This window comes from Lithobates pipiens, unplaced genomic scaffold (genome assembly GCF_037356315.1).
Source record: "Lithobates pipiens isolate NorthernLeopardFrog02 unplaced genomic scaffold, aLitPip1_a1.2 Scaffold_19, whole genome shotgun sequence".
NCBI lineage: Eukaryota > Metazoa > Chordata > Amphibia > Anura > Ranidae > Lithobates > Lithobates pipiens.
The window spans coordinates 536,785,860-536,811,576 of record NW_027507764.1 but is presented as its reverse complement, the minus strand read 5'-3'; the positions used below and the strand labels follow the sequence as shown (position 1 = coordinate 536,811,576).

The window sequence follows — 25,717 nt, the reverse complement described above, 5'->3', positions numbered from 1 at the left end:
ATGGCTTTTTGGCAGGGTGTATCCCTCCCCTCAAGGCTATTGTTCTGGGACAGCTCAGCAGGTAATGAATATTAGCCTGACTCTGTGTCCCATGATGTACTCAAAGAAAAGGATTTTACAGGTAAATATGATAAACTTCTAATTATTCTCTGGGGAAAAAAAATAAATAAAAAATCTCTGGACCACACCTCTTCACAATGCACAAGTGTGCCGCAGCTATTTTCATTCCTATGAGATGTCCATACTCATGACAACCACCAGCAGTCCTGCTGAGTATGACCATCGAATAAAAATGAATAGGGGAGCATTGCAAATGCACAGTCTGGCATAGAGCTAGTCAAAGATTTTAATTCCAAAGCCTGTGCAAGGCTGCACAGCAAAAAAAAAGAAATTGTTGGATCGAGGCTGAAGGTTGGTACTGGATAGGTTGCATTCAGGAGTGGGGAATAAGTGAAGGAAAACTTCACCAGTGCAACCAATGTGGGTGGGTTGTAAGATTAAATATGTACCTATGCAAATACACTATATAGACAAAAGTTCCTGACCATATAGGCTTGTTTTGCATCCTTGTTTCAATTCATACCACAGTTGTGCAGGACCTGAGCAGGCCATATAAGGATCTTTATGGGCTTTGTACACAGCCAGGCTTGAGTGAAGAGCCTTTTTCCCCAAGCTGCTGCCACAAGTTTGGAATACACAGTTATCCACAATGGGGATATGCAAACATTGTCTCTCCAGCTGTTGTGGGATTGAAAGTTCCATGAGGCATTGCAAGAATTGACCGCCACAAACATGACTCCCAAAGACCTCTGCAACACTACCTTTCCCTGATCTCAAATGTCTTTATGCTGTAGCGTTTACATCATTCTTCAATGGAAATATAGGAACAAAATATTTGGCAAAGGGTTCAAGTAATTTTGGCTATATAATTGTGATGCATCCATGAGGATGGCCAGTATTCCAACAAATGGTTTACTGGTATTTTATAAGGACCAAGCAAGCCAGTCCTACTAGCAGAAAATTGTGTCTTGTGTACAGAGTATAGAACTCCCTTAGTGCTGCCAATGTATTTTATGTCGGTTATAGCTAGATGTAAATGGGAGGGTATAACCCTTCCTACTCACAGCATTCCTGAGTTTGGTGGAAAAGCACTATGAAAAAGTGTTTGAGTGATGTTTGACTCAAATGAGACCAAAATAGGAAGTGTGCTACTGGCCAGATCAACAGGTGGGAAAAAATTAAAAGAGCCTAAAAAAAAAAAAATGCAGCCACCACATTTAAAGATTGGTAAGCATCATTATGTTACATTTTTGTTTTCTATACATTTCAAGGGAATAATAAGAATTGCAACTGGCAGATCCGCTCTTTATTTGGATAAGTGTACCTTTTGTAACATGTTACAGATGTAGCAAACCCTGCACTCCCAAGTCCCAGATCTTCTTCCCACACACTGTCACAAAAAAAAAAAAAATATATATAATAATAATAATAATAATAATAAGTGAGAACTACAAGTATCGGTATCCTTTGCAGCTGTCAGCTCCCAAAGAGCTACCAGAATGTTGAACACTCTAGGTAGTTCACTGTCAGCCCTGCATCGCACCTGTGATCTGCCGATTGCAGTGCAATGCTTTCAAAGCTAGTAAGAAAAAATAATAAAATTTGCAAAAACGATGTGTTTAGGGTTTTTTTTGTTACAAAAGGGTGAACTTATCCCTTAACCACTTCAGGCCCAGAAGGATTTACCCCCTTCCTGACCAAGCCCTTCACTGCGTTGCTTTAACTGGCAATTGCGTGATGTTGTACCCAAACAAAACTGATGTCTTTTTTTTCCCCACAAATAGATTTCTTTTGGTGGTATTTGATCACCCCTGCAGGTTTTATTTTTGCGCTATAAACATAAAAAAAAATTTTTTTTACTTTCTGCTATAATAAATATCCCTAAAAAAAAAAAACTAAAAATTTCTTCCTCAGTTTAGGCCAATATGTAGTCTACATATTTTTGTTAAATATTTTTTTTTTAAATAAGCATAGATTGATTGGTTTGCGCAAAAGTTCGTGTCTACAAGATAGGGATATAATGGCATAAATCGATATATATATATATATATATATATATATATATTTATCCCCCCCCCCTTTTAGTAATGGCGGCGATCTGCAATTTTTATCGTGACTGACATTGCGGCAGACAGATCGGACACTTTTTACACCATCGGCATTTATACAGCGATAAGCACTCTAAAAATGCACTGATTACTGTGTAAATGTGACTGGCAAGGAAGGGGTTATACACTAGGTGGCGATCAAGGGGTTAACTTCCCTCAGCATGTTCTAACTGTAGGGGGGGTGGGCTCACTAGACCATGACAAAGATCACTTTCTCCCAATGACAGGGTGTAGAAGATCCCCATCATGTTGCAAGGCAGAACAGGAAAATGCCTTGTTTACATAGGCATCTCCCCTTTGTCTCTTCGTGCCACGGTTGCGGGCCACCAGCAGACATCAAGTCCGTGGGCACGTGCCTGCTAGCCACTGATGACGGAGTGATGTACGGGTACGTTATTTTGCGCACCTGTGCCACTTTGCCGACGTATATCAGCGTGAGCCGATCGGCGAGTGCTTAATGCAGAGATCGTGTGACCAAATGCCTTGGCACTCTAGATGCCAGACCTCTGCACTGTGCCCCTTGCTTCACTCACCCACTACAGTTGCTACATTGTGGCCTTATGTCAACTTTTGGAGAATTCTAGGATACAAGTGACAGATCCAAGATGATGGAAAGTCCTCATGTATCATAACAAAATTCCCTCTTGCAACTTAAAATATCCATTTTGGATGGACCATCCCCGACAAGAAAAAAAAACCCCCACAATCAATTACATTTATTTAAAATTCTTTATTTAGTAATTACATATTTGCACATAGCATTAGGGAGCAGTAGATTTTCCACCAAGGAATTATTTACACCACTGTGTTCTTTAAATTTTAAAAGTCTCATGCAGAGTCTGAGGAGGCAATTGTGATCTACTGCAGAGTCAAAAGTCTTAAAAAGGTAGACGGGGTTCCTGTCCCCACACATCCCAGCCACCGGATCGTCACAATGTTTTCATCATCCAGGCTCGAGGTGAAAACGTGTAGAAATGTCTGTACCGGCATCACGCCCTACCATTCAATCTCTAGCCGGGTGTTATGATAATTTCACACCGATTTTGCTTTGATCTTTCTTCAGGTGCCGTTGAGCCTCCTTCTCCATTTTCTTCCGTTGCTGCTCTGCGCTCCTCTTTTCCCGCTCTGCAAGTTTCTGCTGCCTATTCAAAACATCAACAAAACTTCAGATCACATTGATAGGTAAATATACAGATGAAATACATATGTCTTGCATGCCAGAAGATGTAATTCTGTCCATCTACCCCAGCGATTTACACAGCTCATGGGTAGGCAACACCACTTTTTCTGCTAAGAGTTATTACCATGGTGTCACTTTCCCGGCCACAGCCTGTTGATTGAACACCAAAAGGCGCAACATACAAAAAGGCATCTTTGCTTTGTGTCAGCACATGTATTTGCAGCAGAACCTGATTGGCTTCTAGTGTTCTCCCTCACTTTTACATTCCCAGCAGAAGGGGATAATAAGAGACAGAAATTCAGGTACTTGTATGTTGGGTGTATGCTATATTATATTATATATATTTAACTACTTAAGGACCGCCTCATGTACATATACGTCGGTACTTTGAAGAGGGATATCTCGGTAAAGGCAGCAGCTGCCGCCACAACCGAGGTATCCCTCTTTACAGGAGGCGGTCCTGTGTGCGATAACTGTGGTCTCCGTAGCGGGTTCACCACAAGATGGCCCCCACTCGTCTCTATACCATAGGAGGGCGGAAGCGACGTCAAAACGTCACTTCCTCCCATAACTCTTGAGAAAAAATTTTTACCTTTTTTAAATTACTTTTTTTTTTTTTTGCATTTAAGTTCAAATATGAGATGTGAGGACTTTTTGACCCCAGATCTCATATTGAAGAGGACCTGTCATGCTTTTTTCTATTATAAGGGATGTTTACATTCCTTGTAATAGGAATAAAAGTGATCCATTTATTTATTTTTAAAAGTGTAAAAATAAATAAAATCAAGTAAAATAAAGAAGAAGAAAAAAAGTTTTGTAAAACGCCCCGTCCCGACGAGCTCGCTCACAGAAGGGAACGCATACGTGAGTAGCGCCCCCATATGAAAACGGAGGTCAGACCACACATGTGAGGTATTGCCGTGGTCGGTAGAGCGAGAGCAATAATTCTAGCCCAAGACCTCCTCTGTAACTCAAAACATGCAACCTGTAGAATTTTTTAAATGTCGCTTATGGAGATTTTTGAGGGTAAAAGTTTGATGCCATTCCATGAGCAGGCACAATTTTGAAGTAACATGTTGGGTATCAATTTACTCGGCGTAACATTATCTTTCACAATATAAAAAAAAAAAAAATCATAATTTTACTGTTGTCTTATTTTTTTATTCAAAAAAGTGATTTTTTTTTTCCAAAAAAGGTGTGCTTGTAAGACTGCTGTGCAAATAAGGTGTAAAAAAAAAAAAAAAGTATTGCAATGACCGCCATTTTTTCTCTAGGATGTTAGAAAAAAACAAAATATAATGTTTGGGGTTCTAAGTAATTTTCTAGCAAAAAAAACAAAAAAACAAACAGTTTTAACCACTTTCAGACCGGACCAATTTGCTGGTCAAAGACCAGACCACTTTTTTCGATTCGGCACTGCGTCACTTTAACTGACAATTGCGCGGTCGTGCGACGTGGCTCCCAAACAAAATTGACGTCCTTTTTTTTCCCCACAAATAGAGCTTTCTTTTGGTGGTATTTGATCACCCCTGCGGTTTTTATTTTTTGCGCTATAAACAAAAATAGAGCGACAATTTTGAAAAAAAACGCATTTTTTACTTTTTGTTATAATAAAATATCCCCCAAAAATATATAAAAAAATTTTTTTTCCCTCAGTTTAGGCCGATACGTATTCTTCTACATATTTTTGGTAAAAAAAAAAAAAAAAAAAAAAAAAAAAAAAAAATCGCAATAAGCGATTGATTGGTTTGCGCAAAAGTTATAGCTTTAGTTTTATAGCATTTTTATTAATAATTTTTTATTATTTTTTTTACTAGTAATGGCGGCGATCAGCGATTTTTATTGTGACTGCGACATTGTGGGGGACCCATCGGACATTTTTGACACATTTTTGGGACCATTGTCATTTATACAGTAATCACTGCTATATAAATGCAGGGATTCCTGTGTAAATGACACTGGCAGTGAAGGGGTTAACCAGTGGGTGGCAGTGTAGGGGTTAAGTGTTCCTAGGGGCGTGTTACTAACTGTGGGGGGGTTGGGCTGTCATTTAGTGAACACTGATCTCTGCTCCAATCACATGGAGCAGAGATCAGCGTCACTAGTTGCTAGGCAGAATGGAGAAATGTTGTTTACAACGGCACTTCTCCATTCGGCCGCTCCGTGAGACGATTGCGGGGATGCCCGCGGTGATCAAGTCCGCGGGTCCCGCGACCGGACTCACGGGGGTCCCGACCAGCGCGGGAGCGCGCCGCCGGCGGCGTGCTCCCGATGGCAGGGCGGCAAATTTAAAGGGACGTACATGTACACCCATTTGCCTGCCCGTGCCATTCTGTCGACGTACATCGGCGTGCGCTGGTCGGCAAGTGGTTAAACATGTAAACACCAAATCTGAAAGAGGCCTGATCCTTAAGTGGAGAAAAATATAAATTAGAATATATATATATATATATATATATATATATATATATATTCTATCTATCTCCACTTATATATTTTACTGTCCCCTGCTCCCTCAGCTGGTTTTATACTTAAGTTTCCTCAATTGAACTACATACCTCCTAAAAAAAACGCCAGAGCCATAGATGCACAATTCACCCTACATTTAATTAATTCTGTGCACTAGGTGAAAACGAAAATCTTGAAAGGAGATGTATACAAACAGGAATGTTGTGGATCACCACACTGGATATCCCCCCAGCCAAGCAGGTTATATCTGTATCCTCATACTTGTGAAAATAGAATCGTATGATCGTAAAAGCGCCCCATACTCTTGTTATTTTTTTATTGCTAGGATTCGATAACAGAGGTTGTAGGCTGTCCTGGAGGATCACTATAACATAACATCTGGGTATCATGCTGAATCAACAAGTTTCCATACTTTCTGGGTCACTAACCAAGAACAAGAAGGCAAAAGAAGACACTACATCACTTTCCTGACCTGCATCATTGATGTTCCAGGTCAGTGCTCTAGGAAACTTTAGATCAGCATCACAGTCAGGGCAACTAGTATTTCCAGAACACATCAACGATAGTCTATTTCTCTCAGTACAGGTTTCTATTACATCTGTGTAATACTTCCAGCGGTGTGTGTGTGTGTGTGTGTGTGTACTATTGGCAATTTTTGTATGTTCACCATTATGCTTGTATACCATTCCCAGCCAAGCTCATTCATTGTCAACAAAGGCAATTTCAATTCTTTAACCACTTGCTTACAGGGCACTTAAACACCTTCCTGCCCAGACCAATTTTCAGCTTTCGGTGCTCTCACACTTTGAATGACAATTACTCAGTCATGCAACACTGTACCCAAATGAATTTTTTGTCCTTTTTTTCCCACAAATAGAGCTTTCTTTTGGTGGTATTTGATCACCTCTGGGGTTTTTATTTTTTGCGCTATAAATGAAAAAAGACCGAAAATTTTGAAAAAAAACGCATATTTCTTTGTTTCTGTGACAGAATTATGCAAATTATTAATTTTTCTTCATAAATTTTGGTCACAATTTATACTGCTACATGTCTTTGGTAAAAATAACCCAAATTAGTGGATATTATTTGGTCTTTGTGAAAGTTAGAGAGTCTACAAGCTGTGGTGCGAATCGCACAAAATTGATCACATCTGATGTACTGGTGACCTATCTCGCTTCTTGTGACCCGAACAAGTCAGGAAAGTACAAATACCCCCCAAATGACCCCTTTTTGGAAAGTAGACATTCCAAGGTATTTAGTAAGAGGTATAGTGAGCTTTTTGATGTTGTCATTTTTTTCCCACAATTCTTTGCAAAATTAAGATTTTTCATTTTTTTTTTTTTTTCTCCACAAAATTGTCATTGTAATAGGTTATTTCTCTCACATGGCATGTGTATACCACAAATGACACCCCCCAAAAAATTCTGCTACTCCTCCTGAGTATTACAATACCATATGTGTGGGACTTTTTCACAGCCTGGCCACATAGAGAGGCCCAACATGCAGGTAGCGCCATCATGTGTTCTAGGAACATAAGTTACACATCTAACTTGTTGACTATTTATTACACTTTTGAAGCACCAGGACAATGACACGTGACACTGATGACAGATGGCACTGATACGTGGCAATGATGACAGGTGGCACTGATGACAGATGGCACTAATATGTGGCACTGATGACAGATGGCACTAATATGTGGCACTGATGACGCGTGGCACTTATACGTGGCACTGATGACACGTGGCACTAATACGTGGCACTGATGACACGTGGCACTGAAACGTGGCACCGATGACAGATGGCACTAATACGTGGCACTAATATGTGCCACCGATGACAGATGGCACTAATACATGCCACCGATGACGCGTGACACTGATGACAGATGGCACTGATAAGTGGCATTGATGACACGTGACACTGACAACAGATGGCACGTGACACTGACAGGTGGCACTGATGACAAATGGCACTGATACGTGGCACTGATGACAGATGGCACTATGTGGCACTGATGACACGTGGCACTGACGGCAGGTGGCACTGACGGCAGGTGGCACTGACGGCAGGTGGCACTGGGGGCAGGTGGCACTGGGGGCAGGTGGCACTGACGGCAGGTGGCACTGGGGTGGATGGCACTGGGGGCAGGTAGCACTGGGGTGGATGGCACTGGGGGCAGGTAGCACTGGGGTGGATGGCACTGGGGTGGATGGCACTGGGGGCAGGTAGCACTGGGGTGGATGGCACTAGGGGCAGGTAGCACTGGGGTGGATGGCACTGGGGGCAGGTAGCACTGGGGTGGATGGCACTGGGGGCAGGTAGCACTGGGGTGGATGGCACTGGGGCAGATAGCACTGCTGGGGGCGGATGGCACTGCTGGGGGCGGATGGCACTGCTGGGGGCGGATGGCACTTTTTATTTCATTTTTTTTTTTTTTTTTTTTTCCGGAATCAGAACGGCTGCCGCTGCAGCCGTTCATCTCTCCCCTCTCGCACTGTCTGTGCGAGGAAGGAGAGCGGCGCTGCGAGATGATCTCATATGTTTACATATGAGATCATCTCCCATTGGACACGCCGATCACGCTGTAAACGGCCGCTGTGATTGGCCGTTTACAGCGATCTGTGTTTGCCTGTCCCCGGGGGACACGGCGAACACAGAACTTCCGCGATGCGCGCCCGCGGCGGCGCGCATTGCGGAAGTAAACATCAGGCCGTCCAGGGACGACCGCCCAAACGAACGCGCCTGCTCTACGGCCGTAATTCGGCTATAGGGCGGGCGCGAGGAGGTTAAAGACCTTTATTTACCTTTTTCCTGCCCAGAGATCATTAAAGCCAAGATATCCATATTAAAAATGTATCAAAAATGTATCATCAGTCAACAAGACACTATCATTCGATCACTATTTTGTCAGTTTGACAGCAAGGTCTGAGAAGTAGGAACATGCACAGTTTGATTTCAGTTTTTTTTTGTCAAAGCTTAAAGGGGTAAACCCTTATGTTTTTTCACCTTAATGCATCCTATGCATTAAGGTGAAAAAACACCCGTCAGTGTCCCCCCCCTCCCCCCGTTTTACTTACCTGAACCCTCAAACTAGTCCCACAGGGATGTGCGCTCTCTCTCTCTGCCCGGGGTTCTCGGCTCTTGGTTGGATAGATTGATAGCAGCGCAGCCATTGGCTCTCACTGCTGTCAAATTCTGCATTTGGCGTCTATGGGCACCGAATGCTGGAGCGCGCCCGCAAGGTAACCACCCCCAGGAGAGCTCTTCTTCTAGGGGGTTATCTGATGTGGAGAAGAGCCGAGAGAGCCACCGAGAGACCCCAGAAAAGCAGGTTCGGGGCCACTCTGTTTCTAAAACGAGCTGCACAGTGGAGACAAGTATGATATGATAGTTTTTTTTTTTTTTTTTTTTTAAATACACAAACCTTTAGTGCCACTTTAATTGAACAAGCTGAAGCTAGAAACTGATTGGCTACCATGCACATCTGCAGCAGATTTTGCACTCTATAGTTTTTGAAAATAAACCCCTAGTTCTCTGCAGCAATGTTAGCAAGGCATGGGAAAATGTATTCAACCAGTGGTAAAGTGGCTGTTACCTTAAAACCTCTTCAGCCTGCCAAGTGGCATCTTCCTCCTCCCAAGCATTGGTGTTTTCTTGCCACGTCTCCAAGTCTCCCAATTCCGCCTGGAAATACACAGAAACGATATTAACTCACATGACATGGAAAACAAGGCTACAATCCATATATGAACATGGGGTAATATTATAAGCTCAATTCCTTTTTGGATCAAATTAAATAGTCTATTAATCTGGCCTTTCAGTGCTGAACATTGTTTCCATTTTGTACGAAGTCGTAAGGCCATACATTAGGCAATTTTCTTTCCTTAAAATTGCTTACAGTCAAACTGGCTGAATCATCCGAAATTTCCATCCATGTATGGTTGGCTTTATATATTATGGGCAGAGAGTGTATACACTGGGCCTGTTCATTGAGAATAATGAGAAGTTCATATAAGTCAGAAGCAGGAAAGCACTTGGCTTCTGCACAACAAAACTATTATGAGAGCATAAATTACCGGTTAAGCTCTTTGGGGGTGTCCCATATGCCCAGGTATTGAAAAAGTAAAAAACTCACAGCTGCAGCACCAGGAAACAAAGCCTTGAGGTCCAAAATGGATTGGAAGGCCCTATATGTGAGAGCTGAGAACAGGTTGGGGTCAAATTCCTGAAGGGTTCCATTGCACAAACTGAAACCAAAGCCTCTAGTTCCAGAAGGCCCACAGCAGTACTATGCAGGTCTGCTATTTGTGCAAAGACAGGAGGTAGGTCTGAAGTCCAACCAAGAATGAGGCAGAGAGTGGGATTCCAGCATTTAGCCCAGAGAACTGCCATCCTCAAGCAAGCCCCCAAAAGATCCACAAGGCCAAAAAAGCATACCCCATGCTGGAAATGGCCCTGCTGAAGTTGAACTTGAAAGCAAAAATGCAAGCAGGCAGATTGAGGGCCAGACTTAGGTTAAGCATAGGAGGTTGAGGTATGTAACCAAGAGTTCTACTCACCTTTGGACCAGGGATGAGTTTTTCATATAAAGCACTAGTTTTTTTTACGCTGGGGTAAAATACGTTTGCTTACCTCCAGCAACACCCATTAGCAGGTGTCCAGGTTAGCTCTAAAGAGACGCTGTCCCTCAGGGGCTATTCCAACAGGAAAAGGTTCTGCAAACCAGCACTGCAGCCCAAGGTTTTTCTCGACTGCACCAAAAATGGCCCTCGTGGGGATAGAGAGAGATGGAGATCCCTAACCAACCAACCATGCTACATTAATGAAACCCACATGCTCCAGGACTAGAGAGCAGTCAGCACAGCTACTGCATCACTTAAGGGCATTAACCCAGTCAAGTAAGCCTAACAGGCAGATTTCACAATCAAAATATGTTGGACGACAGGACTTCCCCTGAAGAACATGGTCTAAAAGGGGAGCTCCAACTCCAAAAAGACCCTGCTGTGAATCCAGCAGGGGCAACCTACATATTAGATACGCCTCCTAAGGTGAACACATGCTTCATTTTGTTAGGGAAGATAGAATTACCACCAATCAAAAAATAAATTAAAAAAATGATGAGTACAGGCAGGTTAAAGGAGCCATTTTAGGGGATAGCACAAGTGAAAACCACAAGCTAATCTGCCAGTTCTGTAGTAGAACGAAATGCACAATAAGAACCAAAAAGCAGTCTTCTAGGCATGCTACTTGGCTCAAAAGTCTGCATGAGGGAAGAAACCACAACCCATAGGGGGACTTCAGGCACTTACATAATTTAGGCCATGGCCAGCATTTATGAGCTATAAAGTGACCACCGTTCCAGTGGCTGCACATCCACCTAGCAGGCAGTGAACATTATCATGGTTGCAAGGCAACACAATTGCGGCTATACAGAGGCTAAGCAATACCTGTAACTGCCATGCAGATAAACCGCTGAATGGAACGTACCACAACCATGAGGAGGGCAGGCCCCCTCAGACTCATTGCCCCTGATAAAACAAGGAAGCTTCAAGGAAGGGGGACAGTCCAGACTCCCCAGTAATCCCAGATAGCTGCAGGGATCCTAAACACCCCCCCCCCCCCCCCACCTCTCAGCTTGCCATGTTGCAGAGAGAGAGATCTACAAGGGAGTCAAGTGGCCCACAGTTAAGCAGAGTCCCTCCCCAGGTCTTCTTCACATTTGATTGCGGCAAAAAGCACAGGAGGAAGTGACGGCAGAGTAGAGTATAGCCCCGAGTATACATAACAGCCACAGTCTGCTCCAGTATGTCCCAAAGCTGCAATCCAAATTACTGGATAGACTGACTGTATGACGTGTACACCCACAGGAGGCCACTGGGGAATATGATTAAGTTGGGGACACCCTTAGCAGCTGCCATTACATATCACATGGAAGAGGGGGATCCCCATGTGCCAACAAGGACATCCAGGTAATCAGTAGGCCTCTTCTGGTGAACATAAGGAGTCTTCCTGCTTGTCCAGGAATTAAGATTCCCAAACGTAGGTCCTTACACCTGGACCCTCCTGGCCTCTAGTGGTTGTAAGTTTGGTCACCGTTAGGGGCCGCCCCTAAGCTTCATTTCTGGTTTTGTACCTAGTGTCCGACTCCTGAAGGTGGTGCCATAACCCAGTCGTCAGAGATTAAAATCTCTGCGGTGTCTTTTAGTACATAGAATACCGTTTTTAACAAAGTAGCAATGCCATATAATATTTAGCCACTTGTTTCTGGGCTACAAAATGTAGCCAGGTATCCAGGCTGGGTTACATAAACACTAATATAAACAAATCGCAACCAACTGAAGAGAAAAAAAAATAGAATACAGATAAATAGCCGTAAAAAAAAAACAAAAAAAACAAAGTACAATAATAAAAAAAAATAAATAAAAAAAAATAAAAAAAAAAAAAAACACACACAATTAATCCATATCTCATAAGTAAATACCATTTATAAAAACATTAAGAATGCATCATGAATAATAAAAAACTAAGTGATAATGGGACTTTGCTGAAAACTAGCAAATGGATAAGAATTTCTCTGAATTGTAGTCAGATCGCCATCTACTGGCCAAAACCATAAATGCACCTTGATGTCCTCAGAAAAAGAATATTGCACTACAAGGAATACTTAAAGCATCATTGTATGAAGTTTCCTTAGTATAAATTCTCTCCCCCACCTCCACTATGCTGGTCTTAAACTACATTTTGCTGCCAGTAAATATTTTTTTCCCCATATTACCTCCTGGTTACACCTAGGTGAAGAACGTTGGCTGCTGTACTTCTGGTGACCTTTGGGATAGAATCATCATTAATCGGAGTCCGTTTTTTGGGGGGTCTCGTGAGATTTGCAGGGAGGTAAGAAGGCCGAGGGAGAGTCGAGGAGGTCGGACTAAAGTGGAGCCACTTTTGCTGCACAAGCGCTTTCAGCCCTTAGTTTACACGTCGCTGTAGATTTTGCAGGGTGGAGGAAGCAGATCGAATATCCGGAATAGAGTGGCCAGAAAATCATTTGCCTATTGTTTAAAATGGCTGCATACAGCACAATAGCGGGTAAAAAATTTTTAGCAAGTTTGCCTAGCATTCCTCTTGAAAGATATCCAAATGGTTCTCAAATTAAAATGCAGAATTTCAATTACAATTTAAAGTGAACCCAGATTTCATCCATGCAGGCAAAGCACCAAGTCCACATCAAATTGTAACGGCTGGATGACTGGGGCCAAGCAACTCCAAAACTGCAGTTCTTGTGGGATGTTCCAGGTCTGCAGGATCAGGATCTACCAATAGAGGTCCAAGGGAGAAAACTGACAAACCAGCTCCATGATCATGGTCTGCCAGGGCTCACTGATGATGCATGTGGGGAGCAAAGACTGGCCCATGTAGTCCAATCCAATAGAAGAGGAGCTACTGTAGCTTAAAATTGATGAGAAAGTTAATGCTGGTACCGTGAGAAAGGCGTCAGAACACACGGTGCATCAGTTTGTTACTCGTGGAGCTGCACAGCCGCAGACTGATCAGGGTGCCCATGCTGACTCGTGTCAACAGCCAAAAGTGCCTACAGCAGTACATGAAAATCAGGACTGGACCACGAAGCAATGGAAGAAGGTGGCCTGGTCTGACGAATTTAAGAACGGTTTGAGGAACACGAGTTTGAGGTGTTGACTTGGCCTCCAAATTTTCCAGATCTTAATTCAATTGAGCATCTGTAGGGTGTTCTGGAAAAATAAATCTGATCCATGGAGGTCCCACCTTTCAACAGGACCTAAAGCATCTGCAAAAGAAAGGGTAGGGAAAGACAGCGCAACTGCTCTAGTGTAGTATATCAATGAAAGCCTTTATTAAAAAGGTGTAAAACAATCCTACTCCCAAAACGGGTGCATCAGGAGCAATACAAAAAAGGAGAAGACTGCACTGCTGTTCGGTGCGCTATGCAAGCCACGCAAAGGATTCAGTCATGGCTTAGCGTAAAGACCACTAACCAGCTAAAAAAAAAAAAAAAGGAATATTTCCTTGAAATGCATCCTGTTGTGACTTGGATCCTCCGGTGTGGCCATCTTTATGATGGACTTATTTAGTACAAGGATGTCGGGACACTCAATGGACTGCATCCTTTGTGCGGCTTGGGATAGAGCATCAACAGCAGCCCGTCTTTTTATTGCTCCCATTGTACTCACCTTTGTGAGTAGGATCATTTTACACCGTTTCAATAAAGGCTTACATTGATATACTAGACTACAGCAGTAGCGCTCTTTCCCTCCCCCCTCTTGTTTTTGCACTGGTGGACACCTCCTCCATTGTTAATAACAGGGTGCCTTGTGTGTCAGTTTTTAAGGCTACTTTTACACTGAGGAGCTTTGCAGACATTTTAGCACTAAAAATAGCGCCTGCAAAGCACCTCTCTTGTCACTCCAGTGTGAAAGCCCGAGTGCTTTACCACCGACGCCCTCACCGCCCCAGTGTGGGGGGGCTGCCCGCTCAATCACGCTTTGATATTTACTTTGTATTTTATTTGTTTTGAGTTTTTGATATGGTGTCCCCTTTTCATTTTGGGCAGAGGAATATACATACTGCATTTATCGGCGTATAACACACCCAAAATTAAGAAGGAATTTTCAGGGAAAAATGTTTTTTTCTAAATAAACCACTTTGAAGCAAAATAATTTTCAGTGAGAATCAATGCAGCCTTATCTGTGCCCATCTGCAGCTTCAGTGCAGCCTGTTCTGTGCCCATCTCCCCCATCAATGCAGCTCACCATCTCTCATATGAAAATCACTGACCCGTCATCGGTTTCCTCAGCTCTCAGTCGGCAGTCACACACACAGTCCGCCTCAGCCATCAGCATTGGACCAGCTCCTATGATAGACAGAACACTGGTCCAATGCCGGTGGCAGAGGCGGGACTGTGTGTGTGTGCCGTGCGAGCCGAGCGGAGAGGGGATGACGGCTCGGTGATTTCCGAAGGCACTTGTCCCCCTCCTCTCCCCCCCAAGGTACGCTGTCAGCGTTTAATGGGCACCCTCAATTTTCTTCCCATTTTCAGGGGAACAAAAGTGCATGTTATACGCTGATAAATACGATATTTACGCTTTACTCCTGTGGGTCTTACTGCCCATAGAAGAAGCATTTGAAAGTGTTAAAGTGTTACTAAACCCAGGAGCCTGCATTCACTATATCCGGTCTCCCACAGTACACAGAACATGGAAATGCAATTATTTTAGTAAATATAACCTACTAAATACCTTTTCTCATCAGCATTATATAGAAGTTGTGTGACTTCTATCAGTGTTCAGCTGAGCACTGGTTAAACCTCGTAGGAGGAGTTCCTCTGACTCACTGGCTGGCTGAATGACTCCTGACCCTCTGTTTGGGCAATGCTGATTGGCCCAGTACTGATCACATGCACCATCCCAAAAAACAAAACAAGCAAAAAAACAAAAACAAAAAAAAAATAACTCTAGCTATGCACACCAAACAAGTGCCCCCCAAGGCTCTGTACTATCAGCAGATGTATTGGGGACAGTAAAAGAAGGGGAGGATCAGAGAACACAGGATCAAACAGCCGTTTTACGCAATGCAGGGGATTAACCCCTTAGGTTCCACAGTGAGTATAACAAGCATGCTTTACTACATAAACACCGATTTTACCATCGTGGGCTTAGCAACACGTTAAGCGTTGTGCGTTGAGCGCCATTTATTGGCATTCAGGTCTTTAATGTTATATTCTTAAAGGATCTGCTACTGATGGTTTGGTGCCAGACACCACATCATAACTTCAGAGGTCTAGTGGAGTCCATGACTCAAAAGGATTAATGTTACAGGCGATTTGTTGCTAGAGCTGTGACATTAAAGGAGAAGTACAGCCAAAGCTCATTTGGCTATATGGGAGTGGATCACACATCGTCCTGCACTCCTGTCACTCGTTATTAGCAGACAGGTGAAGCCCGCTGTCACCTGACATCACAGAGCCGAGCCAGGCTCCGGCAAGATCGTGACCATGAAGATCCGCCCACAACCCTGGAACAGCATCCGGCTCAGCAAGCCGCTGAGAGCCTGAGCCGGGCACTCCTGCCCCCTCCACAGCTCAGCGCTCCAGTGAGTGAGGTGGGAGAGGGGGGGCTGACAGTCACCAGCTCTCTGCTCAGGGAAATCTGAGAACCGAGCAGTCAGTGGTGTTTGAGCCGGCGGGGGACAGCTGTTGCATCCACATAGGGAAGTAAAATTATGCAAAACAAAAACACAATTCCCATACTTCTCTTTTAAACGATCACAATAAATTGTTGAAATGAATGTATTGGCGTGTTAGAAACTATTTGAGGATTGGTAGTGTGGCATCAGTTACTTTTCAAATGGTCAGGGCTGTGGGGTGGAACAGTGAAGAGTTGGCAATACTCAATTCCCAGAGAGTCAAACCCACAACTGGAACAAAAGATTTGAACGGAGTTGGTCTTTATCTAAAATGTCACCAAAGCTGGTCAATGAACATACTTCACAGGTTATAAAAGGAGATCAGCTATATCAATGGCTGGGATGAAACATCAAGGGAAGACAAAATACTTACAGATTGATGAATGAAGGAAATATCCTGGGTGGCTGCCAGTCTGCTGGAGTAGCCCAGGCTAACATCTGGGATGATGTAATTGGCTGGTTCTCTCTTCTTTATCACAATCTGCATAAAATATCAGGAAAGTCAGAGAACTGCTGATCCAAGTCCACATACACAATTAAATCGGCAATCGAGCTCCGATTAAACAGACATGTGAGTGCTAGGAACAACTTTATAAATATGAAGATATTCATCATAAGAAAAAAAATTTTCATAGTTGGAACTCCGCTTCAAGTCACAGTACAAAGGTAATCCAGTTATGACCCCGATTCATCGTTTAAACTCACTGATGCAAAAACGTAGACAGAATTGTAATATTTTTTATTTAAATTTTCCAACTACACTGTTTGTAGTTTATACACAAATGCATGGGCAGCTCTGTAACTTCCAAGGTCACGATGACACTCCCCAAGCTTGCTCACTGCTCCGTGTATAATCACCACGTGGCGAGACGCTCCCCACGTTCTTCTATAGGTTTACCAAAAATGAGAAATCACTAAAATCTTTAATCGCTTCCCATCCACCCGTTATGACGTTGTGGACTTTGAGTGCAGAGATCTGAATGAGGTCTGCAGCCCTGAACCTAAATGGGGACATGTGTGTTGCAGTGCATTTTTGATGCTTTTTTACAGCGTTCCAGTGCATGAAAAATGCAGCATGTTCTATTTTTTTTTTTTTTCCACCCTGGAACTGGAACGCACTGGTGTGACCGATGCCATTAAAGACCATATAACCTACTTTCCAAGCGTTTTTTTGATTCTGAAAAAAAAAAAACACACTGGACTGCATGTGGTGTGAATGGACCCCAAGTCCGAGAAGTGACCAGTGAGGACAGCCATTCACCGTCATATCATGTGTGTTGGCGCAAAAAAAAAAAAAAAACAACACACAACAGTACCAGGGTGATGCCTGCAGCTTCAGGCATCATCCCGGTACAACCACTGGAAGTCAAATAAATAATGTACCAGGTATGTGTTTTGGCAAAAAGTGGTTTAAAAAAAAAAAAAAAAAAAAAAAAAAAAAACTTCATTCTTGCCTGCTCTGTGCAACGGTATTGCATAGAGCAGCCCCAAACCTTTCCTCCTCCTCCTCATCATCTTCATACAAAGCCACTTCCAATTAGGGCACACATGTGGGCTCACTCCCAAGCCAGGCTGTGTACATCCATAGACAAACACAGCATGGCTCACCCCCCACTCACTCTCTCTCTGCTCACAGCAGCTCCCACTACTGCCGCTCTGTCCTGTTAAAGATGGGAGATTAGAGAGAGCCGCTATAGACGAGCCTAGTGCTGATCAAGTGAGGACTAGCTAGGAGATTTATCAGAAAGTGCCATTAAATTGCTGGTTGTTGCATGTATTCCAGAGATATTTCTAATGTGCGACAGGCAAAAATGCTGTTGTAATGACAGCCCCAAGTTCCAGTGAGTGTTGAATTCACCAGGAGTTGGTGGCTGGTTTTCGGAGCACCTTTGGAAGAGTCAACACACATGATATGACGGCGAATGGCTGTCCTCACTGGTCACTTCTCAGACTTAGGGTCAGTTCACACCACATGCAGTCCAGTGTGTTTTTTTTTTTTCAGAATAAAAAAAAAGCCTGGAAAAGTAGTTTATATGGTCTTTAATGGCATCGGTCACACCAGTGCGTTCCAGTTCCAGGGTGGAAAAAAAAAAATAGAACATGCTGCATTTTTCATGCACTGGAACGCTGTAAAAAAAACATCAAAAACGCACCAAAAATGCACTGCAACACACATGTCCCCATTTAGGTTCAGGGCCAGTTCACACCACATGCAGTCCAGTGCATTTTTTTCCGCTTCAAAAATGCATGGAAAGTAGGATATTTGGTTTTCAATGGCATAGTTTACACCAGCACTTACAGTTCTAGTGTGTTAAAGTGGAGTTCCACCCAAAAATGTATCTCTTGCTTATTTGCTACATTAGGCACCTTTCAGGAGTAAGGTGGGAATGGGGGAACCTTTTCGACAGGTCCCCTTCCCCACTTCTGGAGACGGGGCAAGGCCCGATCTCATGGAAGTTCGACCTCCCTCCTCCTTCCCCGGACACTGGGCCAATTAGGAAGCGCAGTGCGCATGTACGGTAGGGAACCAGAAGTGAAGCCGAAAGTCTTCACCGACTGGTTCCCTTAACAGGAATTGGAGCGGCAGCACCCGGGAGTTAATCCAAAGATCGGCCGGGGTGCCGACATTGCGGGCTCCCTGGACAGACAAGTGCCTTAATAAGTCAGCAGCTACACTATTTGTACCACCCAGTCACCCAGACTGGGCCTCCTCTTTAAAGGTTAAGAAGAAAAAAAAAAGACTGTTTCTTTGGTGTAAATGGGCCCTTACTGCGAAGTATATTTATTTAGGGACTTCAGTGCCAGTTCACACTATTGTGATGCCAGGCAGACATCGCATGTAATTCACAGCGTCACTGCGGTTAACATTACATGCGATGTCTGTGCGGTGTGATGTCAGCCATACAGATAGTATGGCTGATATCGCACTGCATTTGGTATAAACACGCACAGGACCGTTTTTTCTCTTTGGACCAGAATTGGATCGCATGTGTGTTCACACATATGCAATCCAATCCATGTCCGAACTGTAAGTTCACAGTGCGATCTGCGAGCTGAAATGGGGGCGTCGTTAACATATAATGACACTCCCCAGCAGTTCACATACGGCAGTGTGAACTGCAGTGCGTGTCGGGTGCGATGCGGGAACCCGCAGTTGATTCAGAGGGTCCTCGCATCGCACTAGTGTGAACCGACCCTTATACACTTACTATCCACTGACTTTTGAAAGTTTACACCTTTTTGAATAATCGGTGCTACACGTTTTAGTTTTTATTATACTGCTTTTATGTGAAAGCATACATTTGTCACAGCATAGATTTTATTTTTTATACCAAATTAAATAATTCACTAAAATACACTCCAGACTGCTGAATCAGAGCTAAAGCTCCCAAAATCAGCAGACAGCATGACCTTTGCCGATCGCAGACTTATAGGCCTGACTGGACAGAGGGCAAGCTGAAACTCTGCAGAGTACAGATTCCACACCAACGGCATCTGTCCTTCTCTACAGCAAGCTGGCAGGGGACGGGTTCTTCTACACCACAAAAAAACCTGAAGGCTTTGCACACCCTTTGTTTTGATTTGCCTGAGATGTATTTAGCCAACATAGACTAAAGTTTAATTTACCGTATTTAATCGGTGTATAACACACACTTTTTTCCCCTTAAAATCAGGGGAAAATCATGGGTGCGTGTTATACGTCGATCCCCCACTGATTGTGAGCGGAGGAGCGAGTGCCGATAGCTATACATAGCCGAGGGTACTCTGCTATCCTCGGCTAGTTCCGCTCACAGTCACGCCCAGTCCTGCCCTATGATGGACATAACACAGGCACTGGGCGTGACTGTGAGCGGAGCTATCCGGGCATAGAGGAGTACACTCGGCTATGTATGTATAAGGGCTCCGCTCGTACAAAATAATCGCACAGTGGCTGAATGAGAAAAAGGTAAATGTCCTTGCATGGCCTAGTCAGAGCCCAGACTTAAACCCCATTAAAAATCTGTGGAAAGACTTGAAGACTGCAGTCCAGGAACAGTCACCATCAAATTAAACTGAAATTGAGCAGTTCTGCAAAGAAGAGTGGGCAAATATTGCAAAGTCTAGATGTGCAAAGTTAGTAGAGACATGTCCCAACAGACTAAAGGCTGGAATTAAATGTGGTCCAACAAAACACTGACAAGGAGGTTTTCTCCCTGACGTGTTGGCGTTATCTCTTTTACTTGGATGTTATAAGTTGCACTGAGTAAATACAGCTGGATAAAACAAAAACTGTCTCCATTTCAGGCTGCAAAGCAACAGAATTTGGATTTTAAAAAGGGAGTGTATATTCACTATACACACTGTAACTGCAAGTCAGTAACACTGTAAAAAGCTGGGGCTGGAGGCCTGTGCATTACACCCATGATGCACCAATCACTGCAATGGTCTGCAGGCTTCAAAGAACATGTTTTTATTAGAGCTGGGGGATTTTATAAAAAAAAAAATGAAAAAATCTGCGATAAAAAAAATAAATAAAAAAAAATTTGAATCTTGAATCGAGGTTGTGTGTTTTTTTTTTTTTTATGGACACCGCGCCGGTCCTGGGGAGTTGCAGGCAGGAGTTTTTAGGCAACGACATTGGCGTAGTCCGCAGCACCCGGCCTCGCGGACTAGGCCTCGGCCTCGCTTAAGAACTCCTGCCCACAGCACCTCAGGACTGGCGCGGTGGTGAAAAAAATAAATGGATTTGCTTCAATTTTGAATCAATTTGACCTCTCAACTCGATTCAAGATACAAAATCTATTTTGTTTCCCCAGCCCTAGTTTTTATTCTATTCCAGGTGGGTACATTTATAAAAGTTTTGGAAAAGGTGGACAATGCATTGAAGAGCAGTCAATCTGAAAATTTTTCTCTTTTTTTTTTTTAACCATAAGCTGGTTTTATTTTGCTTTTGCTTACCCACCACTCAGTCCATCCACTGAGTGTAAAAGTGAGGCAACTGCGTAGTAAAGGGAATCAAGTCCGCTCTGTATACCCAAAACAAATACTTCACTTTGCTCCCAAATCGGGAAGGATAGCAAACGAAGAAAAAAATTTCCCAACTACATGGAACAGAGAACAGTGGTCGTACCTTCTGGGTTTTCCGGATGGTTGGCGTCATATCCTTGAAGTAGTCAGGCTCATCTGGATCCCCTGAAGCTAAAGTTCCATTTCCTCCTTCAATCTTCACACTTGTGGGGGCCTCATCATCCCAGGAGCTCCATTCCTCCACCTTTATGAGAACAAATTCATTCTACGTTATGCCTTATCTTCACAGGTAGGAATATGGAGGCTGTCACAGCCGATTCTCCAACATTGCCAATTTTCTGACTGACCCACTTGCCTGCAATACATTCCCTATAACGAGCCTGGGGATCAATAGTTCTGGCTTTATACTGACTTGGTCAAGCAGTGAAAATTTTTAGGCAGTCAGTAGAGACCGCCTGCATACGTTCTGACTACGCGTTTCCTTTTTAAGGAAGCTTACTGATGACTAGTCAATCTATCTTTTACACAACTCATTGGGGGACATCAAAGTGGTCGCAACATTTTATTTTTCGAAGCAGCATCTTGAAAAAGAGCGCTAAAGAAACACAAATGGTTTGTACAGCATTTGCAACAATCTTCCACAAGCACAAATAGCTGCATTCAAATAGCACCAAGAGCACTTATGCCAGACCTGAGGCTGCCCTTTGCATCTGAAATCAGGAAGAGAACAGTCACACTCCTAAAAAGTCCTCATGGAGGTCTTCTAAATGTGGTGCAATTCTAGTGCACCGTCCTGTTCCTCATCTCCCTGGACCTCCAACTCACTTTTCCTAGTCATGTCTCCACGTCGCAAGAATCCATCCTTCCAGTCTGTGTCCCGCTCTGACAGAACGCTCCCCTCCTGGCCATGTCCCCCCTGCATAAATCTCCACTTCTAGCTATGCTCCTCTCCCTTTCATAAATCTCCACTCCTTGCTGACCCGTGTTCAGTGCACGCAGAAAATTCCCCTACCGACTCATCTTCTGTCGAATCTGAACAGACACTAAACATTATTTCCTGCTCATTGCTATGTTGTAAATGTTGCAAAATTGCAGTAGTTTTTCTGCAACAGATCCAAGTACAACAATAACACTGGAATAATAATGTAGTCACACTTTGCAATAGATTAGTAATTTGCAAAAGTTTAAAGCCTTACTCCGGACAAAAAAAAAAAAAAGAAAAAAAAAAGAAAACCCAGCGACGGGACACTATTCCTCCCACCGAAACCCAGCGACAGGACACTATTCCCCCCCACTGACACCAGCGATGGAGCATTATTCCTCCCACTGACACCAATGATGGAGCATTATTCCTCCCACTGACACCAATGATGGAGCATTATTATTCTCACTGACACCAACGGTGGAGCACTAATAATGCCAAAGATGGGAAATTGTTTACTCCCACTGGCCACAGTCCAGCTCCCCTAAAATCTGAAGCACAGTAAACTGGTCCTTTGTTTAGAAAGTTTGGAGACCCCTGGTCTAGGGGATTGGAAAAAGCTTACACTCACCCAATCCTTCACTCCATCTGCATCTCCCAAACAGAATAATAAAGCAAATCCATGAAACTCACCAGGAAAGAAAATATGGTTTAAGATTATTGTTCTATGGAAACACCATCTTCACCCTGGAAGTCGATTCTTTGGACAACCCTTTTCTGCCTCTCATCAGATAATGCAAAGTGCAGTGGTTGTGTAGAATGTAGTAACCCATAGCATCCAACCCAAATGTCAAATAAAGCAGTCACCTAAGCAATTCTGTCGGATAGATTGCCATGGTTTTCCTACATTGCACAATGCCAACAGGCACACATCACTTCTGTATACAAACATTTACATAGAAAAATGGACAAACCTGTTTGGGAACAGATGAGTAGTCTACTGCTGTTGGTAACGTTATCTGATCACCGCTAAGTTTTCTACCACGCCCGGACCTTAAAAAAATAAAAATAAATAAATTAATAATAATAATAAAAATATGTGAACCTGGGCTTTAAAGCTAGAAAAAAAAAAAAAAAATATATATATATATATATATATATATATACACACACACACACACATTACTGCTGGTATGAATTTGATTCTCTAAAGCAGTGGTCATCAACTCTGTTCTCGGGGCCCACTAACAGGCCAGGTTTTATGCATTACCTTGGGGCGATGCAGACTAGAATACTACAATCACTGAGCAGCAAATGATATCACCTGTGATGTATTTCAGTTATCTTGCAAACCTGGCCTGTTAGTGGGCCCTGAGGACAGGGTTGATGACCACTGCTCTAAAGGATGTTAATAGTAAATCCGCTGTTCCATTAAATTTTTTTGTTTTAATAACCTGTGGTTTTCTCTCTGCCGATGCTTCCATCTTGATTGTGGTCCACTAGGAATGTGTTCCTGGTTAAGGTCTTGCTGGCTACCCAGCATGCACCTCCCAAACTCGCGTAAGCACATTACACAAAGGGATGGTTGCAATCACAACGGGCGGTGCGAGAGAAAGTGGCGCTTGGATCCGCCTTGCATCGCATCATTTCCTTTTTGGAAATAATGTAATCATGTGGCGATGCTCACTGACTCCTGGGAATGACGACACATCTCCCAGGAGCAGAGGCGCTGCAGGAAATGACGTACATCGCCATGGCCCGTAAAGAGGAAGGAAAGATCATGCACCCTAGCAACAAGGTACACAGAGCTAGAAAAAAAAAAAAAAAAGAAAAAAGAAAAAAAAAAACTGCCTAAGGTTGTGTAACTTGCGGGACTGTAGTCATTGATGTAAAGTTTAAATTACGGGTGTAACTCCGCTTTAAGGACATACTTCAAAAGTTAAAGCAAGAGTTTGAAGACAGAATATGGGGCCTGCAAATAAAGACTTTAAAAGATGCAGGTTCCAGGATTCTCTTCTTGGGCCGGTCTTCTCTACCTTGAATTATGGACCTAAAAGAAGCATGTAGCCAGTGTTCTGCATGCTTGAAGGGTTACTAAACTCACAACAGTAAAATCAGTCTGTATATGTAGTAAAGCATGCTTGTTATACTCACTGTGGAACCTAAGTGATTAATCCTCTACATTGTGTAAAAACACAGCATTATCCTGTCTTCTCTAATCCTCCCTTTCTTCCACAGCCCTTAATTCATCTCCTGATAGTACAGAGCCTTGGGGGCAGTCGATCAATACACACCAAACTGAGCATGTGCATTTTTCTTGGGAGGGTGCATGTGATCATCACAGGGCCAATTAGTACTGTCCAGACAGAAATTCAGGGGTCATGCAGCCTTATAGGACAGTCACAGGAGAATGAAAACTCCTCCTACAAGCTTGAACCCGACATTGATAGAAGTCACAAGACTGCTATATACTGCTGATGAGAAACGGTATTTAGCAGTTTAGATTTACTAAAATAATTGCATTCCCATGTTCTGTGTACTGTGGGAGACCAGATGTAGTGAATGCAGGCTCCTGGGTTTAGTAACACTAATTTAAATGATCACATTACTAGTTGGTGATGGCTGGATTGGAAATACAGCACTGGAGACACAGCTTTAAAAAGAAGCGAGTAAATAGCAGCCCTTGCAGATGAGTTCCGTATTCAGGCTCCCTTCAAGCACTTCCCCTCTAGCAAGGTTTCCATTTTTCACAAACAAGCTAGATTAGATAGGTTTTCCTTTTTTACACCGAGGCCCTGTAGAATAAAACGCCAGCTGTGCAAGCGCGCGCGAACACGCACACCTTTTAAAGTCTGTTTTTTTGTTTAAAAATAACAAACATGTTATACTTACCTGATCCTCCTCTTCCCAGGTCCCACGCCAGCCGCTCCTGGCCCCTCCCTCCTGCCAAGTGCCCCCACAGCAAGCAGCTTGCTATGGAGGGGCACCTGAGCCGCTGCGGTGTGTGTCCATTCTCTCACCTCATTGTCTCGCTGACTTTGAATTAGGGCTGAAACAAATCGATTAATCGACAACTAATCGATTATGAAATTAATCAATTACTATTTTCATAATCGATTAATCGGCCAGTAACATAATGGGGTTAAAAAAAAAAAAAAAAAAAAAAAAAAGAGCCCTTTATAGTACAAAAAGAGCAAATAATAGCTACTGTAAATATTACTTTCACTGCTCTACAGTAAAAAAATGAAAAGTAGTGATTATCTGCTTTTTTTGTACTATAAAGGGCTAATTTTAGTTTTTTTCTAACCCCATTATGTTACTAAACTTAGTCTTAGACCTGGTTCACATCTATGTGTTTATTGGTGCTTTTTGCAGAAATGCACTACATTTCATTTGCATGGTTTTCTATGGGACACGCTCACATCTGAAAGGGTCAGGGACTTCTAATGCAAAATGGTGCTTTATTGGTTCAATATAGTTCAATGGAGAAGCTGCAGAAAAGCATGTAATGCATTTTTGCAGCAATTTGTGTTTAATCTGCCCAAAAAAAAATGCAAATTGCAGTAAAATCATGTGTGCAAAAATCAAAACGCACAGCAAAAAGTACTGCAGAAACAGATCAAAAGCAAACTGCATAGGTGTGTACCGAGCCTTATGCTGGCCACACAGATCAATTTTCAGATGAGAATATTCAGACGAAAAATCTTTGCACATTCGCTGAATGAAAGAATTTTGTTTGAAATTTTGTTT

At 43.1% G+C, this 25,717-nt stretch overlaps 1 protein-coding gene across 1 annotated transcript in view; it reads right to left on the bottom strand.

The window, feature by feature from the left end:
* Window positions 1-2,878: 2,878 nt before the first annotated feature.
* EBAG9 (estrogen receptor binding site associated antigen 9) overlaps window positions 2,879-25,717 on the bottom strand; it is a 42,787-nt gene continuing 19,948 nt past the window's right edge. The window contains exons 4-8 of the mRNA XM_077493226.1: window positions 22,942-23,020; window positions 21,149-21,289; window positions 16,412-16,519; window positions 9,416-9,504; window positions 2,879-3,310 (exon numbers count right to left, since the gene is read on the bottom strand). Of these exons, the coding sequence (XP_077349352.1) occupies window positions 3,190-3,310; window positions 9,416-9,504; window positions 16,412-16,519; window positions 21,149-21,289; window positions 22,942-23,020 (538 nt within the window). The 3' untranslated portion in view covers window positions 2,879-3,189. The remainder of the gene's footprint in view (window positions 3,311-9,415; window positions 9,505-16,411; window positions 16,520-21,148; window positions 21,290-22,941; window positions 23,021-25,717) is intronic.